The 21,679-nt window shown below is 39.5% G+C and overlaps 1 protein-coding gene across 2 annotated transcripts in view; it reads right to left on the bottom strand.

Moving 5' to 3' along the window:
* Positions 1–492: 492 nt before the first annotated feature.
* Positions 493–21,679, bottom strand: part of RRAS2 (RAS related 2) — a 76,684-nt gene continuing 55,497 nt past the window's right edge. The window contains exons 1-6 of one of the 2 annotated variants that reach the window (XM_036029065.1): positions 18,138–18,586; positions 17,607–17,694; positions 16,036–16,138; positions 15,758–15,866; positions 4,191–4,309; positions 493–1,976 (exon numbers count right to left, since the gene is read on the bottom strand). In XM_036029065.1, coding sequence (XP_035884958.1) covers positions 1,889–1,976; positions 4,191–4,309; positions 15,758–15,866; positions 16,036–16,103 — 384 coding nt within the window. In that variant the 5' untranslated portion in view covers positions 16,104–16,138; positions 17,607–17,694; positions 18,138–18,586 and the 3' untranslated portion in view covers positions 493–1,888. Of the gene's footprint in view, positions 1,977–4,190; positions 4,310–15,757; positions 15,867–16,035; positions 16,139–17,606; positions 17,695–18,137; positions 18,587–21,679 lie in introns of those variants that run through there. The other variant, XM_028516986.2, reaches the window with a different exon arrangement.

Here is a 21,679-nt window from a genome sequence, read left to right on the forward strand (position 1 = left end):
AAAGTGTTCCCATTAAATTTGGACATTATATAGACAGTTTCTTGCTATCTGAAGTTACCCGTGATAAACAAAAAACTTCCCCAAATGAAAGCACTGACAAAAATATAGAATAGTCTACAGTATCAAAAGCCACAGGACAAATGTGGTATCTTACTGGGCAATAATTGTAGTTATCATTCAAATAAATTTGTCTGCTTTGCTTCAGCTGTTTTAGGCTTCATCCTCACATGAATTCCTCTCTCCTCTACAGTTGGGGCTCTCGTCAGGAGCACTTCATAGAAAAAGTTTAAGAATACACCGACTTAAGGAAATATTCAAGAAGTCACTAAGAACAAGCCATTTCACTTCAAGTTCACCTACTAAATGACTGACAGTAACTTGAGATTCCACCCTAAAGGCGTTGTTGGGAAAAGGCTCAGAGCTACTACGGTAAGTTTCCTCCAAGTTACTCCTTGAAGAAACCACCAAAATAACAAGTCATCAAGCGGCATCTTGTGATAACACAGCGATTTTAATTCTAGCACCTGAAGCTACACAAGGGTATGCTTTATAAACCTCATGGGACTGTTGTACACGTTTAATAAAGTGACAACTGTGCAATACCACTTAGCATCTCCAAATCAGGAACATACTTTTGAATTGTTTAAACACAATCCACAGAATTAAAAACAAAATCAGAAGCCATCCACAGTCACACTAATTGTCAATTTAAAGTTTTACACGCACTATTTGATACAACAGTCAGTCTCTAGCAGGGATGTTGGAAGTGATTTCAGCTCCTCATCCTGCTGTACTCAGCTGGGGAGGTGTCTCGAGGAGCTATGTGACTGGCCAAAGGCGGGTACAACCAGGACCAGAACAGCGAGTACAGTTCTACCACAGTTTCTGTAGTTTTCACGGTTTTCCTTTGTCAGTTAAAAGTGAACAGTGAGAATTAAATACTTATCTTTACATATACACAAGGTATGCTGTGAAAGCATAGTTGCTTACAAACATATAAAAATACTTGTTAACTAGTTTGATAAGAAAATAATGTATAAAAGTATATTGCAAAAACATTAATCATCTCTGACTCTGGAAAGATCAATTCCATATTTTATATTACAAACAAAAACAGTTTTAGTTTTTATGAATCCTTTATCCAGAAATACTTACAAAGGAAGACAGACATAAACTCTTTATTTTTACTCTCAACAAGGTTGTCAAAAGACTTAAATTAGAAAATCCAGAACACTGAAATGCCTGCGTCCAGAATGAGTCCAAGTATTGGCCACACAGAATATTTTCATCTTGAGAGTAGGAGTAATAATAAAGGCTTTTAAAGTAGCTTTCAATTCATAAATACATTGGCATTTTGGTATTTTGGCCACCAGAAAACAAAGGCTGTGAAGATCTGAGATGTCTCACTCCTGAGGAGTCAGTTCAGTGTACTTAAGGTAACTGAAGGTGACGTCAAAAGTTTTAGATAGGCAGCAATTCACATTAAAAGAAAAACCTCCCTGTTTCTATTTAGAGTAACAGTAGGGAATATGATTCCAGAAGTTACAAGTTATTTCAAAACCTATGACTTCAGCTTGCCAAACAGCTTACGTTCCAAATCTGATTCATCCTTGTTAAAATGTAAGCCCTTCAAAAAGAATGTGTCTGTGTGTACAGATGCATGTTTTAAAATAATCCAATAATCTTTGAAGCAGCCTTAGTGTTTCCTTAAATCTGTCCTGAAATGACCATAGGATTAGCCTCACGGAAAGGACTAGCCAGCTGCTTGGTCTAAGGCTACCACAGTGATCATCTGGCTAAGGCTAGAAAGGTGCCAACGGGACGTAAACCATGAGGAGAGAAGATGAGGGCTCTTCCTGGCAGTTGGTAGCTAAAACTCAAGGGATTCTTAGAAAATGACACAATGGCAGCCTTTCTTGTCTTTTTCTTTCCGCGTTGGTTCTGGTGAAGGAGGACATTCCTGCTCTTGAAATTTCCTGTAAGACAAAAACATCTACATATAGTCGCCTTCTTGGTAATACGTTATTACAAATGCAGGTTGTTTTGGGCTCAGTCTAGTGTGTGGGCACATGCTTTTCAATGTTAAATTTCAACCAGGGAATCAAGGCAAACCTGGGGGCAGAGGGGGCACCCACAAATGCTTCCACACCAGCCTAAGGAGGCTGTCCAAGCTTCATTAGTGGTGAGTCTTAAATCAGATGAGATGCTGAACTCACTACCTCTAAATTCCCCCCATAATTTAAAATACCATGACTCTGAGGCAACGATTTTCAACCTTTTCATTTCATGGCTCACATGAACTAATTATTAAAATTCTAAAGCATGCCAAAGAAATGTATTTTTTGTAGATCTGACCCCAAAAAAGGGTGCAATTTTGATGCATTCACACTGACAGCTATTGTTGTATTGGCTGCTGTCCTTTTTTTTCATTTGACAATCAAAGGGAAAACAGCTCAGTGCACCTGACTAAATAGTCAACCAGGGAATCAAAGCAAATCTGGGGGCAGAGGGGGCACCCACAAATGCCCCTTTTTGGTCAGTACCTGACTATTTAGTACCTGACTACTGCATGTTTTAAAAATTTTTGCAGCACATTGGCTGAAAATTGCTGCTCTAAGATATACTTGAGAAATAAACATCCTTAACTAGAGTATAATATAAAAGTACCCTTGTGAAGTATTCCGGTTCTTACCCATGTCCTACTACTCACTATCTATAAATCAGTATTAGACAAGTTGGCTGACCTCTCTGAACCTTGATGTTTATAAGGAAACAATAAAAACCCACTTTTTACAGTTGCTACGAGGAATAAAGAAGATCTTGCTATGTCTGAATGCCTAACAGTACCTGGCATTAAAAACCCCCTTTAGTGCCTCCTCATTCCTGACTGATTGACGGGTATAGATACTGAGGATCAAAACCAGACAAAACATTTCAAAATGGCAGTGGAAATTACTTTAAGAAGGACTAATTCATCTCTGTGTGTTAAAATATGTGTAACATAAAATTTGTCATCTTAACCATTTTTAAGGCTACAGTTCAGTGGCATTTAAATATATTCACAACTTTATACAACTATCACCACCATCTATCTGCAGAATCTCCCATCTCGCAAAATTCAGACTCTGTATTCATTAAAAAATAACAGATCTCAGATTTTTAACTAGTGCTAAAAAAAAATAAACCAAAATATAATCTCTTGTCTCACACACCCCCATCCCCCGTAAAGAGAATGCTCTGGTAAGAGGCTAAAAGTTACAAGAAGCCCATAGTTCAGATGTCAATTGAGCTTACATGTAACTGACATGAGCCCACTCCACATGCCTGTCAAACTAACTGGCAGAGAAACCAGTGGATCTAAAGAGCAGGGGGTGAAGTAGGGGCGGGCACGGACTCAAAATAATCAAATCAAACCCTGCCCACTACGCAACTCAATCTTTCTCACAGGCAAGCATATACAGTAATTCCAGTGACCTCACCCATCACCTCAAGCTTCCTAGAACTCATTAACACTTTCTGAGCCAAGGGGGCCTGCCAGGCCAGCTAACAGAAAGACTCTTTGTAGTCTGAATGGTACACTTCATGGCCTGTGGCAATGCTGAATCTCTACTATTTACTTAGCTTACTCATTGCTGGGAGGAGCCCAGGAAGAAGCAAAGCTAAGAGCACAGGCTGTGGAATCAGAGATACGGAATCAAGTCCCAGTTCTGCCACTCAATATGTGTAAGTTTTGAACAAGTTATTTAACCTCTCTGTACCTGTTTCTACATCTGAGAGTGGGGATAAATGAAAGTATTCAGTTTACTGGGTTGAGGTGAGGATTAGATGTGAAGCACTTAGCTCAGTATCTGGCAGAAACTACCACTCAAACGCAGTTGATGTTGTCGCTGTCTTCATGCCACCACTGACTTTGGAAGTTGCGGAGATTCTTTTCAGAATCACTATGTGTACTGTCTACTTCACTACGATTAAATTAGGTTTTACATGGAGGAAGTACGTAGAATATAATATGTACTTAATTAAAATTTTTCACACACCTTGTGCATTAACCCCTAGAACAGAATCTCTCCTATACATAATGTTCTTTCTTACTAAACACATTTGGTAAGTCCTTTTTTTTTCAGTTTATGGTTTTTAAAAGCATGGCGTAAAATTCAATAAAATATATTTCTAGACTGTGTTTTGCTTACCGTATAACCCGGACAAGCTCATGGAAAGCCTGGTCTACATTCATCCTAATCTTCGCTGAGGCCTCCATGTAAGTCACCTTCAGTTGCCGTGCTAACTGCTGTCCTTCTTCCTGTGTTACCTGAAATTCCAAGAAATTCATTGTGTTAACAATGAGATCTGCTCCATCTAACCCCTGGGCACAGATTGCACTGTTAATCCACCCAGAGGCCAGGCTGGTTTGTCATAGATGAGCCAAGAGACTTCATAACTCAACACATACTGAAACCCAGCTCTGTAGAACAACTCACAGAGGAACACACCAGTGACAGGAACAAGATTTCAATCCAGTGGTTACTCAAAAAGTATTAAATACAGCAATGATAAACTCTGGGAAGGTACTATGAGAGCCTTTACCCTGTTGGGCAGGTCCAGGAAAGCTTCCCTGAGAAGTGGTATCTACGCTAAGAACTAAATAAAGAATCCGGAGCTAGGTGGAGGTGGGGTGAGGAAGTATCCCTGAGAAAGGGGAACAGCACCTATGAGTGACAGCCACGGTGGGGAACCGCTTTCCAGGTCGGTCCCCGTAACTGAGAGAAGCCTTGAATGGCTGGCACACAGCAAGCTGAGAAAGAAGCTGACAAGAGGTGAGGGTGGAGAGGAGGACAAGCCTCAGGAGGAGGCTTTTTCAATTTTGCGTTTCCCAGTCCCTGGTACATAGTGGAAAAAACAACAATGGATCGGATCACAAGCTCTTACAATGCCTTCCTTACATTAAGGAGGCAAAGGCAGGCAGGCAAGGAAGGGGGCCGTGGCCAACGACAAAGAAAATGGTAGGCCAGAACAAGAAAACACTAACTGAATCTAAGTGAATGCCTTAAATATTTTAAAAATAGAAAGTCAGAATAGTGGTATGTGTCTAAAATTATTCAACTATACTACATTTACATTATATAATGGGGCAGAAAAGTTACATTTCTGAAAAAATGACTTTTACTGCTGTCATTATCACAAAAGTAAACACTTTCAGAAAAGTCAGAAAACAGATATGGGGAAAAAAGAGAAAAAAGTTTAGGAGCCTATCACCCATAGAGAACCACATTCTTCTGGTTTTTCAATGATGTACATTTTTCCCTATGAAGCACAATCATACCTTTTGTGTATTTGTGTTACACCCTGGAAATACGCTAGTCATTTATCTAGGTGTTCTTCGGTAAATGCCATAGGCTTCTCTACATAAACGGTCATGTGACTCGCTAACAAAGACAGTTTGATTGCTTTCTTTCTGAGGTGGAAGCCTCTTCTTTCTTTTCTGGCCTCACCTCACTGCCCAGGACCACAAGCACAATGACATCAGTGTTATGAGGGGCACCTTCGACTTGTTTCTGATCTTAGGCACAAAGCATTTATCATTAAGTAAGCTGTTTATTGCAAAGTTTTATGTACCTAATAACAGCTTCAAAATTGAGGTAAAAACTGAAAGAATTACACAGAGAAATGAACCTATTAATACTTATTATAGTCAGAAGTTTCAGCACCCCTCTCTCAATAACTGCTGGAGCAAGTAGAAAGAAAATCAGTACTGATACAGATGGCTAGAACATTATCAAACACCTTACTCTAATGGACTTTAGCTGCCTTTTGTCATCAGGTGAGCAAAGCTTCCCACTATTCTACTTGTAAAAAAAAATTTTTTTTAAATCAGGAATGGATGTTGAATTTTTGTCAAATTTTTTTTCTGCATCTACTGATATCATATGATTTTTTCCTTTTAGTCTATTAATATGGAGAATTGTATTCATTCATTTTCACATGTTAAACCAACATTGCACCCCTGAAATAAACCCCACTTGAGGATGATGCTCTGCCCTTTCCTGATATTGTTGAATTTTATTTATTGAAAATTTATTAAGAATTTGTACATCTATGATCATGCAAAATATTGAACTGTAGTTTTCTCAGAGTTTTGTTGGGTTTTGGCATCAGAGTAGTGCTGTTTCATATAATGAGTTGGAAAGAATTTTCTCTTCAATGTTCTGGAACAGTTTCAGCAGGATTGGTTTAATATAATTTCAGCAAGATTGGTTTGATGAATCCGTCTAGACTTGTAATTTCGTTTGAGAGAAGGTCCTTACAACAAATTAAATTTACCTTATAGATGTAGTATTATTCAGGTTATCTGTTTTTTTCTTGAGTGAGTTTTGGTAGTTTGTGCCTTTCAAGGGATAGTTCAGTTTCCTCTAATGTGCTGAGTTTATAACTATAAAGCTGTTTATAGTATTTCTTCATTGTCTTTTAAATATCTACACACGATCTGAAGCGCTAGCACCTCTCCCATCACCGATGTGACTTGTCTTCTGGTTACTAACCAGATGGGTCACTCTGACCTTCTGAAAACCAGTTTGGAGTTCTTATTGACTTATTTATTTTTTGGTTTTCTATTTTTTATTTCATTGCTTTTCATTCTCAGTTTTATTATTTCCCATCCCCTGAATAAGTATGGTTTAATTTGCTCTTTTTCTTTCAGTTTCTAAGTAGAAGCTAAAGTCATTGCACTGAGACCTTTCTTTCCTAATAAAAGCATTTAGTCTTAACGATTTCCTTATATACTTCTCTAGTAGCATCCCACAAACTTAGTCACAGTGTTTTAATTTTCAGTTTATAATACTTCTTTATTTTGATTTTAACTTAGTTAAAACTGATTTTTATTTGTATTTGTACCAAGGATTTAAGGATACAGTTTCCCCATATTTGGAGATTTCCTAGATATCTGTTTTACTGATTTCCAATTTAATGCCACTGTGAGGAAAAAAAATACGGTGTCTCATCAGAATCCCCTTAAATGTTTTGAGACTGTTCTATTGTAACAGGGTGCAGCCAAGAGGGTAGCCTCAAATAGGGATCTGTAATAAGATCCAGAAGAGCCTGGAGATAATTGGCTCCACACCACAGGGCCACACCTGCCCAGAATCTGGCAGCTGTAGCCAATTGTGAGAGGAGCCGGAAATGGGGTTTCAGAGGAAGATTGGCGCCGGGATTTAAACCGAGACGCAGCAGCCATTGAGGGGGGAGAGCCATGCGCAGCCCTGCAAGAGAGAACCCCACAGCTTTGGCAGAGTGAAGACTCCCTTGGCCCTGAGAGGAGAAGGAGAAGCACACGGACTTGACGGAGTGTAGACTCCTGCAGCCCTGAGGAGAGAACCACGCAGCCTGGCAGAGTGGGGCCCCCACAGCTTTAGAAGGGGGAACCACCACCTGGTTTTAGCAGAGATCCCGGTGACTCAGCCGAGGGTGCCGGGAACCCCAGTCGAGAGGGAGTACTAACTGGGAAGAACCAGAGGACTACCTAAGCCATGGACCTCTATTTCCTTCCCTGAGATACGGTACTCTGGACTGGGCAAAGGGGGAAGGAAGGAAGGAATGTGTGTTTGTGGGTGTTTTAAGGGACTTTGGGATTTTGGTGAAGACATTAGGTCACTACTTTAAGTTTGTATATAGCATTAAATAAACGTTTCCTTTCCTTTTCACAAATCTCTGGCATTGAGAGACGTCTTTCCTCTGGCGGCGGACATAACGGACCCAGGGCCCTCTTTCAGTAATAGTATATCATCCCAGGCCCCCCTTGTTGTGTTCTGTAACACTATGACCCACTCTCATTTCAAAAGAATGTGTATTTGTTGTTCTGAGGTGAAGTGGTCACTAAATGTCCATTGGGGAAGTTGTTCCCAGTGCTGTTCAAGCCATCTACACGATCACTGCTGATTTCCTGCCACTTGCTCGGTCAGTTACTGAGAGAGGGGTGCTGAAATTTCTGACGGTAAACATGAGTATGTCCACACACCTTTGTAGTTCCCTTCATTTTGATTCAAGAATTTTGAAGCTACTATTCGGTACGTGAATATTTAGGACTGTTATATTTTCTTGATGAATGAAATAACCCTCTTTATTCCTGGTAATAGTCTTTGCCACGAAATCTACTTTGTCTGACACACTTACATATCCACTTCGACTTTTTTTCATTAGTGTTAGCGTGGTATATTTTAGCCCATCCTTTTAACCTATTTGTGTCTTTACATTTAAAGTAGATTTCTGGCAGGGTCCTGCTTTTTTATCCCATTTGCGCTCACTTCAATGTGTGTCTTTTAATTGAGGTGCCCACATTACTTACATTTAATGTGATTGCTGGTACAGTTCAGTCACCTTGAAACTTGCTGTGTCCATCCTATTTGTTCTTTGCCCTACTTGTCCTTTTCTACCTAATTTTGGGTTAGCTGTATTTTCTTTCACGATTCCATTTTATCTCCTTTGTTGACTAGTGAACTGTGTATGTATTGTACTATTTTAATGTTGCTTGAAAGTTTATAATATTCATTTCACTCACCAGTCTAATTCAAGTGGTATTATACCATTCATGTATAGTTTAAGAACCTTATTACAAGAGTATGTTTCTCCTCCCACCTTTTTATCTTTATTACCTTCACCTCACAATACACTATTATTATTCTCCTTTAAACACCTAATTATGTGTTAAAGAGATTTACATAACAATAAAAGTAATTTACACCTGTTTCAATTACCATTCTGGTGTTCTTCAGTGTCTTTGTACAGATCTGGATTTCCAGCTGGTGTAACTTTTCTTCGTTTTATATTATCTCTAGTAATACAGGTCTGCTGGGAATGAATTCTTTCCTCCTTTGTACATCTGGAGAAAGTCTTTATCTCACCCTTATTATTGACAGGTTTTTTCTCTGAGCGCTACAAGACACTGCGCCACTCCCGCCGGGCCTGCACTGTTCCCTGTGAGAAGGAGTGCCGACTGCTGGCACCTTTACCTTTGTCCCTCTGGTCATTTTGCAGATTCTCTCATTATTTTAAACATCTTACTGTAATTGTGCCTTGTCATTTTCTTCACATTTCTTGTGCTCAGGATTTGTTGAGCTTCTCAGATTTACACATTAATGGTTTTCATCCAATTTAGAAATTTTCCATACTTCTGCTGTTAATCTCAGACACTGTAGATTTAATTTCTGAAAATTCTATTTTGAACTTTTTACATCTTCCATGTCTCTACTTAAAATATTCGGTCTTTTCTCTAGCTTCCTGAAGTTGTAACTGTTCTAATGTCTGTGTTCACTAATTCTATTTTCTGTGTCGTTTCTGGGTCTGTTTCTATTCACTGTTTTTTTTTTTCTTATTATGAGTCATATTTTCCTGCTTCTTTACCTGCCTGGTAATTTTTGAGTGAATGCTTGCTTGGGTACTGGACTTTTACATATTGTGTTCTGGATATTCCTACAAATATTTTGACCTTTCTTTTGATTCAGTTATGTGGAAAGTTTGACCCTTTTGGTAACACGGTGCCAGAACAGCGGTTAGTCTGGGGCCAATTTTGCCCCTCTACTGAAGCAAACAAACCTACCGAGTCCACCACTCAGCACCCCAAGAATTACAAGGTTTTCCACTCTCGCTGATCAGACTATGAATTATTTCTGACCCTATTTGAGCCCAGGGTATTGTTCTCTCTAATCTTTTCAGACAGTTTGTTTTCCCAACTTAATATCCCATTCCCCAAATCCTCAGTGAAACATCATTAGGTCATTACATTAATGCATATACATCTAACAAGTGTTAGTACTTCAGAACACTTTGTACTCTGTTGTGTTCCAAAAGGGTAGCAGGCAGGTTTCAAGTTTACGTAATTTTTAAATTGACCCTTCTTCTCTTCAAAAGAGCCTATGTACCCAAAAGTCCTATGGTTTTGAATTATAAATCAATCAAATCCAAGAATTAATTAACAACAAATAAGGAAGCCAAGTAACAAAAGAAAGCTTCACCAAGCCAAGAATTTAGAAAGAACAATTCCTGTTTTTTTAAAACTTGGCATCGTAACTTCCTTCCTGTAAAAATACCCCCAAGCTGTCACATATTCTGTGCCTTCTTCCTGGGAGAGACCTCCCAACTCTATCTTGTCAATTTGTTTCTTACTTCAAGACTCAAGCAATCAGAAAGTTCTCCTTAGTGCTGACGCCGTGTTAGCACAGCATGCCAGTGACAAGTCCGAGCACACCAGGCTACACTCCACTTTTTGGTTTTCTCAGTCTCCTGCCATTATGCCCTTTGCGGCCAGGGAACAAGGCACATTGGTCCTAGAGCCCAGAAGAATGCAAAGTACTTAACTGAATAAACATACGTTAATGAATGTCACGAATCGTACACCTTGAAGTAAAAGAAAAGATGATATAGAAAGAAAAATAGAAATAAATATTTGAGACACGTCAATCTCAACAACTTGCTTTATTAACATAAAATTGATGGTGGGGGGGAGCGGAGACGGATAAGCGTCCTTAAGAAGCCTGCTATTTGTCTCTCTGCTCAATGTCTCCTCAAAAGGGAGTTTGCCCTGCCGCTCCTGCGTAACGTAATTCAGCCAGAGGGGAGCAGCAAATGACCTACTTTTATACACAGTCAGGAGAGTAACAAATTAATCATCTAGATGCTAAAACAATCCCACTGCTAAGATTTTTATGTGCTTCATTTATTTATTTTTAAAGCATGGTTTTTACACCATTGTCTTCCAGTAACCAAGGTTAGCTAAGTTCACATGACCACATTTCTGGTCGAGAACGCTCTAGCCACATATAAAGGTGCTGTTGAGCTCACTGGTGTAGCCTTGTTTTAACCAAGTAGAACAAACAGCACAGCTACCAGCAAGGCAAACAAAGATGAACAAAAAACCCCACATGGAACAAAGCAAAGCCACAGCATTATGAAGCCACAAATCAACAGAAGATTGAAAGCTCACAAACAACCCTCTCCAGGTTCCCCAACTCAGAGAATTTGAAAAAGATGCCAGTTACTCAGCCTTATCCCTGGATAGTCTGATTTGGTAGATCTGAGCCCTATCTATAAATGTTTTGTTTTAAACAACCAAGGTGAATCTAATACAATAAATTCACTGATCTACATTTAGGAACCTCCAATGAGACTCAGTTCAAAGGCACAAATGATGATAAGCAGAAATCTACAATAACATGAACTTATCTAGTACTGTATTATTTCCAAATACAGAGGAACAAAATGGGAATGACGAGAGCAATTTTATTAAAACCAACCGGGTTTAACTAAAACAATCCACAACATTTGTAATACTCAAGGATGTGTCCAGTTAATGAATAACCTAAGTTTAGAGAAGCAAAACTTGTTTTTCAAAAATATCTATTATGCAGAAAGGGTCATCACAATACCACATCTTGATTCGTCAATGCCCTGAATTCATTCGTTCAGCAAATATTTATTGAGTGCATATCTTTGTTCTATGTGCTAAGAATAAACATGAACAAAACCAACAGGTGGAAACTGAGAAGCATTTTCTTTGAGTCAACGGTTTACAAACCTTTTAGGTGCAGACAAGGCACAAACAGGTCAGGTTAGATGCCCCTTACTCTATTGTTTGAGAGGGATGGGTTCTTTTCCTGGAGGCTGAAGGGGTGCACTATGGTCCAGGTACTGACAGAAAGGAGGACTGGAGGTTAGTACACTTAGCCATCTATTATTACTAGTGCCAAAGGTTTCTTTCTTGAATTGATGAGAGCCACTAGCAATTTTTTTAGCTAACAAAGGGGAAAGGAGAGGGGTAAGCTAAGGTAAGCCAGGGAGGAAAAGAGGGGGTAAAAACAGTACATTCTACACAGGGATGTGTGAAGGACAGGAATTTGAAACCAGAGATATCATAAAGTCCACAGTCCAACACCACACACTGCTGTGTTACATTTCAGCATCAGTGTCCTGCCATGTTACCTACTTTTGCATTTTAGCAAGGGGAACCTGTGTTTTCTTCCTACACCTTTGACAGGACAAACAAAATGATCTATGTATCTCTGAAAGGCCAGAGATGCAGTAATGCTAAATAACCATTCAAATTCTACAAATCTCTTTTTACGTAATGTAAACTTCAGTGACTTTGTTTTTTTGCTACTGCTGTTGTCACTGTCTGGAAAAAGTGTTCGATAAATATTGGGTGGGTGGGATGAAAGAAGCAAGTGTACAGAGATAGAAGATAAAAGGAAGCAGGCAAAGCCTCTTCTGGCTGACCTCCCCTCTCTGATGGGTTCACAACCTCAAGAGCCAGTGGAAGGAATGCCCAAGGCTGACCCACAAACTCAGAGAACATGGGAAACTGGCATTTGCTATGAAAGAGAAAATAAGCTAGAAGCTAAAGCAAGTCCAAAGGATCACATCTAAGACAAAGGCAAAAAAGAAGGAAGCTAGACCAACAACTATGAACAAGTCTGACCGGTTACTGACTAAGAACCTAAAAAATGACCAAAATGTAAGCATTTCTAACCAGAGGTAAAAAAGTTTTTCTGGAGTCCCTGTGGCCTGTCTGGGCTCAGCCCGTGGAGCAATTAAGGGTGCCTAAACATTATAGAACATCACCTTTAGTTCTGAAGGGATTTTAAAAAGGTAAAAAACCTTTAGTATGACATTTCAACTTCAGATATACTGAGCACGGCCCTTGAGGCTGAAAGGTAAGGCATGCACAACTGTCTTTGTACATCCCTAGGCCCTGAGGCACCTGGAAAGATAAAACGAGGAGCAGCCAAGAAAGGCTACTGTAAAAGAAGAGGGAAGGGGAGGGAATGGGGTTCCAGAGCTAAGTAAACAGTGTTTCAAAGAGAAGAATGTGAGCAACTGTGTCAAATGTCACTGACATCTGCGCAAGTGTTGACCTTGACTGGGGCACTGCATGCCTGATGTCAGCGCAAGCAAGAATGGCAGGAAAGAAGGCAGAGAGCGCAAGTGTAAATAATGCTTTTAAGGAGTTTGCTATTGAGAAGGAGCAGCCAAAAAGCACTCAGAGGAATGTGAGATTAAGAACAAGTTTTTGCTAAAATTCCTTTTTGTTTTAAAGATGAGAGCCATTGTAGCATGGAGTATGATGATGGGAATGATCACGTAGGAGAGAAAAGGACCAACTGGGACGGAACAAGAGATGCCCACAAGCTGGTGAGAAGGAACAGGACCCAGTGCTATTGGAGGAGATGGTCACACAGATGTGAAGAGTTTATCCATGTAAGTGGCGGAGGGAGGACTTGACCGGATACGTGTGCACTGAGGTTAGTGCATGTGGAGGTGGGAACGTGTAGGAATTTCTCAGTGAAATAGAAAAATATCATTCATCACAAAGTGAGAGCAAAGAAGAGGAAGAAACTATTGTAAGTTTAAGACAGAAAGTATGTCATAAACATCCAAACAAGTGGGGAACGAATGGAGGAGAAATGCAAGATTCCCAGCAGGCTCTGAAGTCAGAGGTCATAACTTTAAAGTGAGAGCAGCTAACATGCCTGCGTGCAGGTGTGAAGAAACCTAGAAAAGAAAAGATGAAGCATAGGAAAAAATAGCATTTGTCTTTGTACCTAACCTTCAGAGAATACACTCGAGGAATGAACAGAAAATTAAGCAATCAGGTTTCAGTTACTTGCTTTTCTCCCTTGGATATACACATCTGAACTTTCAGTACATCCATAACAGATACAAATTCAAGCAGAGAAACAGAAAATATTAGTCCAGGCTAACTGCATTATCTTTAAAGTGATGGAAATATGAAATTATTATTCCCTATATTGTTTCTCACCACCTTGTTTTACTTTTAAAAAAAGAAAAAAGCCTAAGATGAAAAAATCTTGTAAGTCTATGGTAAAAAATGGCCAAAATGCCATAGTGTGTTGAGTATCTGCAGACAGGTGTAAACCACACACCAAATACTGGCAGTCTTCAACATACAGATGACTGGAAAAGTAACTCATACAGACACCTTGTCCCAACTAGTCATGTTTAGCTCTGGTGGCATATGCTCCCCTACTTTCACTCATCTGTCGCCACCCATCCTAGAGACCTCGACCTCACCCCAGGCCTAGTCCTTCCCTGAAGGCGCCATCATGAGACACTTTGTGAGAAACCTATGTCTACAATCAGGGCAGAAAGACATTACAGTGAGAGAGGGAAGACAACCTCTTGCTCACTACAGAACTACTTAGCCATTTTTCCCAGACCCAATGATCTACAAAGGTCTTTCTAGAAGTAGAGAAGACTGAAGAAAGCGGTAGGCAGTTCTACTGGGTAACACTCAATATCTATAATTAGGTTTAGAAACCCTGAAGGAAATGGCCCAAAGAAATAAAAAATAAATTTAAAGAATAGATGAACTATCAACCCTAGGTTTAAGATGTACGCAATGCACTCTGGCTGGTATAGCTCAGTGTATTGAGCACTGGCCTGTGAAGCAAAGGGTCGCCAGTTCAATCCGCAGTCAGGGCATGTGCCTGGGCTACCAGCCGGGTGCCAGGTGGGGGGTACCCGAGAGGCAACCACACATTGATGTTTCCTTTCTCTCCCTCACCTTCTCTTTTCCTTCCCCCTCTCTAAAAAAAAAAATAAGTAAAATCTAAAAAACAAAAAGATATGAACAATGCCATATTCTAAATTATATTCAAACAGTTTATACTGGTTTGAAATGAAGACCGAATTTTTTACCTCGACTTTATAATAATTTAGATTTGAAAGAGACCCAGCAGTAAAATTTATTCCACAGTAAATATCATCAGTACATTTCTAAATTGTAGCATTAGAACAATAATATTCTTTTAAGTTCATGATTGAAACTTGGTATACTTTCAACAAAAATTTTACAAAGAGTACACAAATCAAAGGTTATGTTTTAAATAGTTAACTATGAAATGGAAGGCTGTCCACTCTGCTGTTTATCAAGCAATTTTTTCTGATGTTTAAACAAAACCTTAAGAATCTGTTCATAGAAGGTTATACAAAAACAAAAAAAGAATTAAATACCAGCAAAAGTTAGGAAACATTTAAACAATTCTATTTCAGATGTGGGGTAGAGGATAATAAAGACCTAAGAGAAATAAAGACGCAAAAAGAAACCCCCTAATTAATGTATAGCCTGCATTAATTTATATCTGACCTTGTTTCCTCATCCACAAAGAGATGAGTAAACAATATATACCAGTTTTCTTTTATTTAAATGTGAAATAGAAGGGTAAAGAAACAAGTGAGTATAAACCAACCTGCAACTAAACACTAAAAATATTCTTTTCTTTGCTGGTTACTAGCATTAGATCTAGCTGGTGTGAAAATTAACAGAAAATTCAGTCATTAATGGGACTTTAAAAAAATCAAATAGTATTAATTTAAATCATATCCATTCTCTAAATGAAGGTAATTTAGCATCAATACTGAATCAATTAGGCCTTTAGGAGTAACTTTAAGACTGTCTAACTAAATTCGAGTTTTGGATGTTACCCAAGAAATTTTAACATGTGAACTGAGCTGGTACAAACACCCACAGGCTTATACAGTCCACTTAATTTCTGTGCAAAAAATGGGAAAATTTAATTTCCCCAAGTCTCTTTCCTTTTTATTTCTCACCTACTGTGATTCTGTAAAGCCTGTGCTGAGTGTGTCAAACTCAGCACAGTATTTTTTGACCATGGCACTTTTAGCTGTTACATTAAACACATCCATTCACTTACATATAAACGACCGGTTTCCCGAATGCAGGATTCCTTCTCACCTGTCTTTGATGATCCAGATCTGCTTTGTTACCAATTAAAATCATTGGAAACTCATCACGATCCTTTACTCTGAGAATCTGTCTTTGAAACTTATAGATTTCTTCAAAACTAAAAACACAAAAACAAATTAATCAATTTCACCAAGTAGCAGCAGCATCCCATGCTCCATTTAGTACTCTATTCCCTTTTGCTTCTTTATAAAAACAAGGAAATCCAAATTCAGTAACACAGGGGTCTAGACTGAAGAACAGATCTACAGGGTAATATCGGTACGAACCTGCCTCTGTCTGTGACTGAAAAGACCAACAGGAAGCCCTCGCCAGTTCTCATGTACTGTTCTCTCATGGCTCCAAACTCTTCTTGTCCCGCTGTGTCTAGAACTGAAGAAAAAACAACACGTGTAACTGTGTCCATGTTTTCATTTTACAAATGGCGTCCTCACGAAGGCAGGCCCGGTTGATGGGGGTCCTTTAGCGCCCGTCACACTCAGTGTGACCCTCTTAGTACTTTACTCTCACTACTAAAGACAAATGCATTCTAATGGCAGCCATTTCAGAATTATCCTCATCAGTACTGGTTGATTTTGTAGTTAGAATATATTAGCATACCAATCATAAGGTTAAAAATATCAACTACATCTAGGCAGATGGGAGTCAGAGAACCTGTGAAATCATTTGAATGTTTATCTCTTCCATGAAAAGAACTGAAAAAGATACCTATAAACTCAAAAAGAAACTTTGCTCTGCCTTCCAAATACCAAGTTTAAAGTGCAGGTGCTAATGTATTTCTTCATCTCTGAAAGAAGTTAAAAGAACAGGGCTTTCTTCTAGGGAGAGAGGCGAAATCTTTGCCAGGCAAAAAGCACTATTTGCTAAAGCTTCAGTGCTACAAATTCTAAGCAAGTTAATAAATATTGAAGCTCTTTATTCACTTCACCCATTTTAAGCATCACCAAAAAGGAGTAACTCAAAAAAAAAATCCTTTGATGGTCTAAATTAAAATTACAGTGGACACAGTGAGAGAGACAGAACAGTTAGTCTGTTAGTAGCTGTGGACCAGGACTGACACAAGACTGCTCTCATTCCTCCATATCTGCTGGAATTTAGGACTCATTTCCAGGTGGCTATTTCTGTAGTTATCCCAAAGAGAGAAGAGCCGGGCACCACAGAACCCCAGGAGCCTCCACTTCTAATTTACACAAGAACTTTCGAGCCTGCTCCCCACTGCTAATCCCCAGGAGCTTGCCCTTCTTCCTTCAACTTTCCGGGCTAATCCCAGAACTAGCCTGCTCCATCTTCTCCCATCCCCTTTGTCTACAGATAAGTTAAATCCTTTTCAGAAGGAATTACAGTTTTCTCCACCCTACCCACCCCCCCTCCATGTAATAAATAAAACCCTTGCAAAACTCCAGATGACATGCTATCTTTTCTACCTAACCTTGTCGCTGGAGGTTTAGACTCCATGCCCCAAGATCTAATAAATGCTTTCTTTTAAAAAGACTTTCAGCCACAGAAGTAAAAATTTTTTAACAATAAGAAGAGCTGAAACCTCACGTTTTTTCTGAATGTCCAAAAAAAAAAAAAAACACAAAAAAAAACAAAAACAAAAACCAATTTCAAGTTACAACATCACATGACCAGTTTCCAGAACAAAATGAATCTGGGTACTGTTTTACATTACGTTTACTGAGGAATATTTAAATTCCCTAATATACAGATTCATCAATCAAAACTAATGAAAGATGGGTTTATATGCAAGATCATCAATTATATTTAACCTAGAAAAACATCAAAGCTTAGTTTCTAAAAATACGACATGTGCACTATCGAATAAAAAAAGATGACTTACTGTCCAGCCGGGCTGCTCGGTCATCTATCACGCACTGCTTTGTGTAGGAATCCTCGATGGTTGGATCATAATCCGTCACAAAATAGGACTGCAAGAAAAATGACCTTATTTTAAAATGTATGTCTGCATACACAAGTACCAGTGTAACTTTACCAAATCCCACATATTCGAAACTAACCAAAATATTTTCATTGTGTATTAAGGTCTATCTTTACTGTTTCAATTCCCCCATTCAATGAAGTCAATTCAGAGCAGCTTCCAAGTGGAGAAAAGAAATTTTCTCCGAATTTTCCTATCTGAAATATGCAAGACAACTGTAGAAGAGCTGTAACTTTCTTCATAATTAACACAGATATAAACACCTAAGAATCCAGACCTCAGGAAAGACACCGTAAATTATAATTCAGGTCCACTGCAATCTGACGGTAAGCATCAGCCCTACGAACAAAGTCATCTGACACAAATGGAGACGAGAGGCCTGGAAGATTCCATGTCCCGTCTTCCTGCCGCTCACCTCTTCTGTTCTCACACCTGTCTTAGTCCTCTTTCATCCGCCTTGCATATTCTCTTAAGGAACAGGACCTCAGAATTCTTTCACTCACAGCGATCTCAAACTCTCAAACGTACTCTTTCACTGACAGTTTTGTTGTTATTGTTGTTTTATCTTAACTTCAACTTCCCTCTTCTGTTAGCAAAGCCTCCCACTGCTATCCTCTCAAATCATCACCAGCACTAAGGCCAATTCAGGTAACAGTGTCAGAAGGGAAGAATCTTACCTAGTGAACCACTTAAATGTTTGTGTATTATATTTCATAACTTTTAAAAAAAAATGTTTTAAAAAGGAAACAGCAGGAACCAGAGTCTGAGAGAGAACTCAGTTCCCATTTTTACAGGAGGGCACTAACCAGTTAGTTCACTGACAGCACCCTGCTTTTTGTTCTGAGTTATCTCCTTCATTCTTCTTGCCTGACCAACTTCCTCAAAGCCTACTTTTCCTCTGGCTCCTTACAAAACCTGAGGGAATGACCTGGAGGAAAGCAGCTGATTGTTTTCCAAAGGTGTTCGTCAGGACCTGTTTGGCTCCAGGAACACGACATTCTTAAGGGGTGGCCCCTGGGCATGGTGACCTCGGAAACCCCAGAAAGCTGCTCAGAGACAGGCAGGCACTCTGCATGGGACAGCACAGAGACTCCTGGTTTGCGGGGGCGGGTGGGGAGAGAATGTCCATCTGCTTGCTGCTATGATTGTATATACTTATTTTATTTTTGAAGGACACTTGCCACGTTTATATTTTAGGGTTAACTTTAATCACAGAATTCAATATCCATAATCCTATTTCCCCTTTGATGGTTTCACTTAAATACAAGACTTACTAAACAAAGCCTGTAAAAGAAACATTTACCACCAACAGGAGCAGCTTTGAGTAGAGAACACTTCCATCACCACCTCTTTCCCAATTTAAAAATAAACAGGTATCAGAACAAACTCACTTCCTGGTACCCACACCTCTTCAAAAAGCAAATATAACTGGCAACAATGTCCTTTGTACCAACTGCTCTGAACAACTTTAAACTGCTCTTTCACCAAACTAGCTGGATAAAGCACACTGTTGCCTCTTTTTTTTTTAAGATCTGTTTCCTGAAACACGTTTCTCCACAGCAACCTGACACCCCTCGCCATGCTTCCATTTCATAAAACCTGAATTCCATCGAGTGATCCCAACTGATGCGCAAATGGGCTAAAATGTGCTCCGCTGTCCCTCCCACTTTGAAAACATAATGGACAAATATTAAATATATTTTTCAAATGTCCGGGCTATGTATAATAGCTAGAAGTCCTTCAGTGTGACAGCTTCTTTTCGTTTTGTGAGACCAAATTAAAAAAATTAACACTTCTAGAAGACTGATGGTTTAAGCAACTGTGAGGGCCATTAAAATAAAGGTAGTGGCTGTGGAAGTCTCACGTTTTCTTTGGATGTCTTAGTTCCTGAAACAGAATCTTAATGTTGCGAGAATTTTGTGACATTGCTAACTAACACCAGAAAGCATTTATTCCACTTACATTAAGTTTTAAGACAAATTAATTGTTGGAACTTCTGGATTTAGGTCCACATTTCATCTTCATTGTGTCCTGTTTTCATAATTTGTCTGTAGATCCTATAATCTTACTATGTGAGGGGGTACCCAACAAAACTGGAATTATCTTCTGCAGGGCAGGTCCCCTGTACTGCACACTTCCCCCAGTAGGTGAGTGTTCTAGGAACCCAGCTGTATCAGTGCACCAGCTGGCGTTGTTGTGAGAGGCTGCCCTCAGCTTCAGTGAATTTTTTTTGAAGACTGTTTCCACACTTTTGGCCATCCTATGATGGGTGATTGATAAGCACACCTGCCCACACCACGCTGAGCGTTCAAGCAGCTTTTGACCAACAGATGGCATGATCCCTGTACCCCACCCTTCCTCTTCGCCCAATCTTACTCCGAGCAACATTTGTTTCCCCGGATGAAAAAAGTCCTCCAAGGGAAACCTTTGCCTATGTGCAAGAGGTGAAACGAAAACACGGCAGGAGTGCTAAAAGACATCAAGATCGACAAGTTCAAAAACTGTTTTGAGCAATGGATAAAAAATCTTGATAAGTGTATTGCATCACATAAAGAGTACTTTGAAGGTGACTGAAGTTTAGACATGTGAGAATGATACACAACTTTTCATAAATTCCAAGGACTTGGGGTCCCCCCTCATCTCTAGATTTTAAAGAGTCACCTTTACGAAAGCATCCTCCTCCCTCAGAGATCTGCCCCTAAGGAACACTGTTAGATAGGACTGGGCAAGACAGAGCTGTGGCTATAAATCCCGTTTCTTTTACTTGCTGCAAGTCAATAAAGCTGCCTCATGACAGAGAGCCGCACCTCGCTCTTGAATAGAACACCCCAAGCGGTGAATCCCTTGAGTTCAGTAACAACATCGCTCGGGCCTGACAGTCACAGAAGCAAAGACCCCCGTTTCCCTCTCACAGGTCTAATAAGGCGGAGGTCAGAATATGCCTGAAAGGAGCACTCATCATGTGCAGCTAACAAATAGAATTGTTACCTCCTACCACAGAGACATAGCATTTCTGTTGCTTAAACTTGGGTACCAGATATTTGATCACCAACAAATCAGCCTCATCCTGGCTGGTGTGACTCAGTTGGTTGGAGCATCATTCTGTGGACCAAAAGGTCAGGTTCAATTCCCGGTCAGGGCATGTACCCAGGTTGCAGGTTCAATCCCTGGCTGGGATATGAACAAGAAGGCAACAACCCGATGTTTCTCTCGCACAATGGTGCCTGATGTCTCTCTCCCTCTCCTCCCTCCTCTTCACTCTCTCCCTTCCTCTATCTCTTAAACACAAAGAAAAAAAATGTCCTAGGGTAAGGATAAAAAAAAAATTTAAAGAAATTAGGTTCTGGTGATGAACAGTTCTGGACTGAATTCTAACTCTACTTGCAAGCTGTGGAACCTGAGGCAAATGACTTTACCTTTCTAACACGTGGCATCTGTAAAATAGGATTGTAACAAAACCTGGTAGAACAGATAAAATGAAGTAATGTACATAGTGCCAAGACATGGTGATGATTAATAAACGTTAACCCTAATAATCATTGCATTACTTTAGTCACATGGTTACATGCTTGCTATAAACCAGTGCTTTTATTCAAGTATAAAGACTTGCTAATCCCAAGAACAGGTATAATAATTCTAATCTTAGTTATAACACAGACCAACCATGGGACCTGATATCCAAAATGTTGTGAATCAAGATAAAGGATAAAGGCTCCCCCCACCTGTCTGGTGTCCTAGAAATATTTTCTGGATCTACCCTGTGATTGCAGAGGTATATACAAATGCAAAATCTCACCAAGCTGCACACTTTTTTTGCATGATACAAAGTATACCTCTCTAAATTACATAAATTAATGGTGGGATTGAATGGTTCCTTTGCTGCTTATAGGATTCAATTCTTTGTTTACACAGTAAGCAAAGCCTTCTAGTTTGATCTGTGCCATTCACCAAATACTTATTTTTCAATGCTTGAA

Source organism: Phyllostomus discolor, chromosome 6 (assembly GCF_004126475.2).
Source record: "Phyllostomus discolor isolate MPI-MPIP mPhyDis1 chromosome 6, mPhyDis1.pri.v3, whole genome shotgun sequence".
In the NCBI taxonomy this organism is placed as follows: domain Eukaryota; kingdom Metazoa; phylum Chordata; class Mammalia; order Chiroptera; family Phyllostomidae; genus Phyllostomus; species Phyllostomus discolor.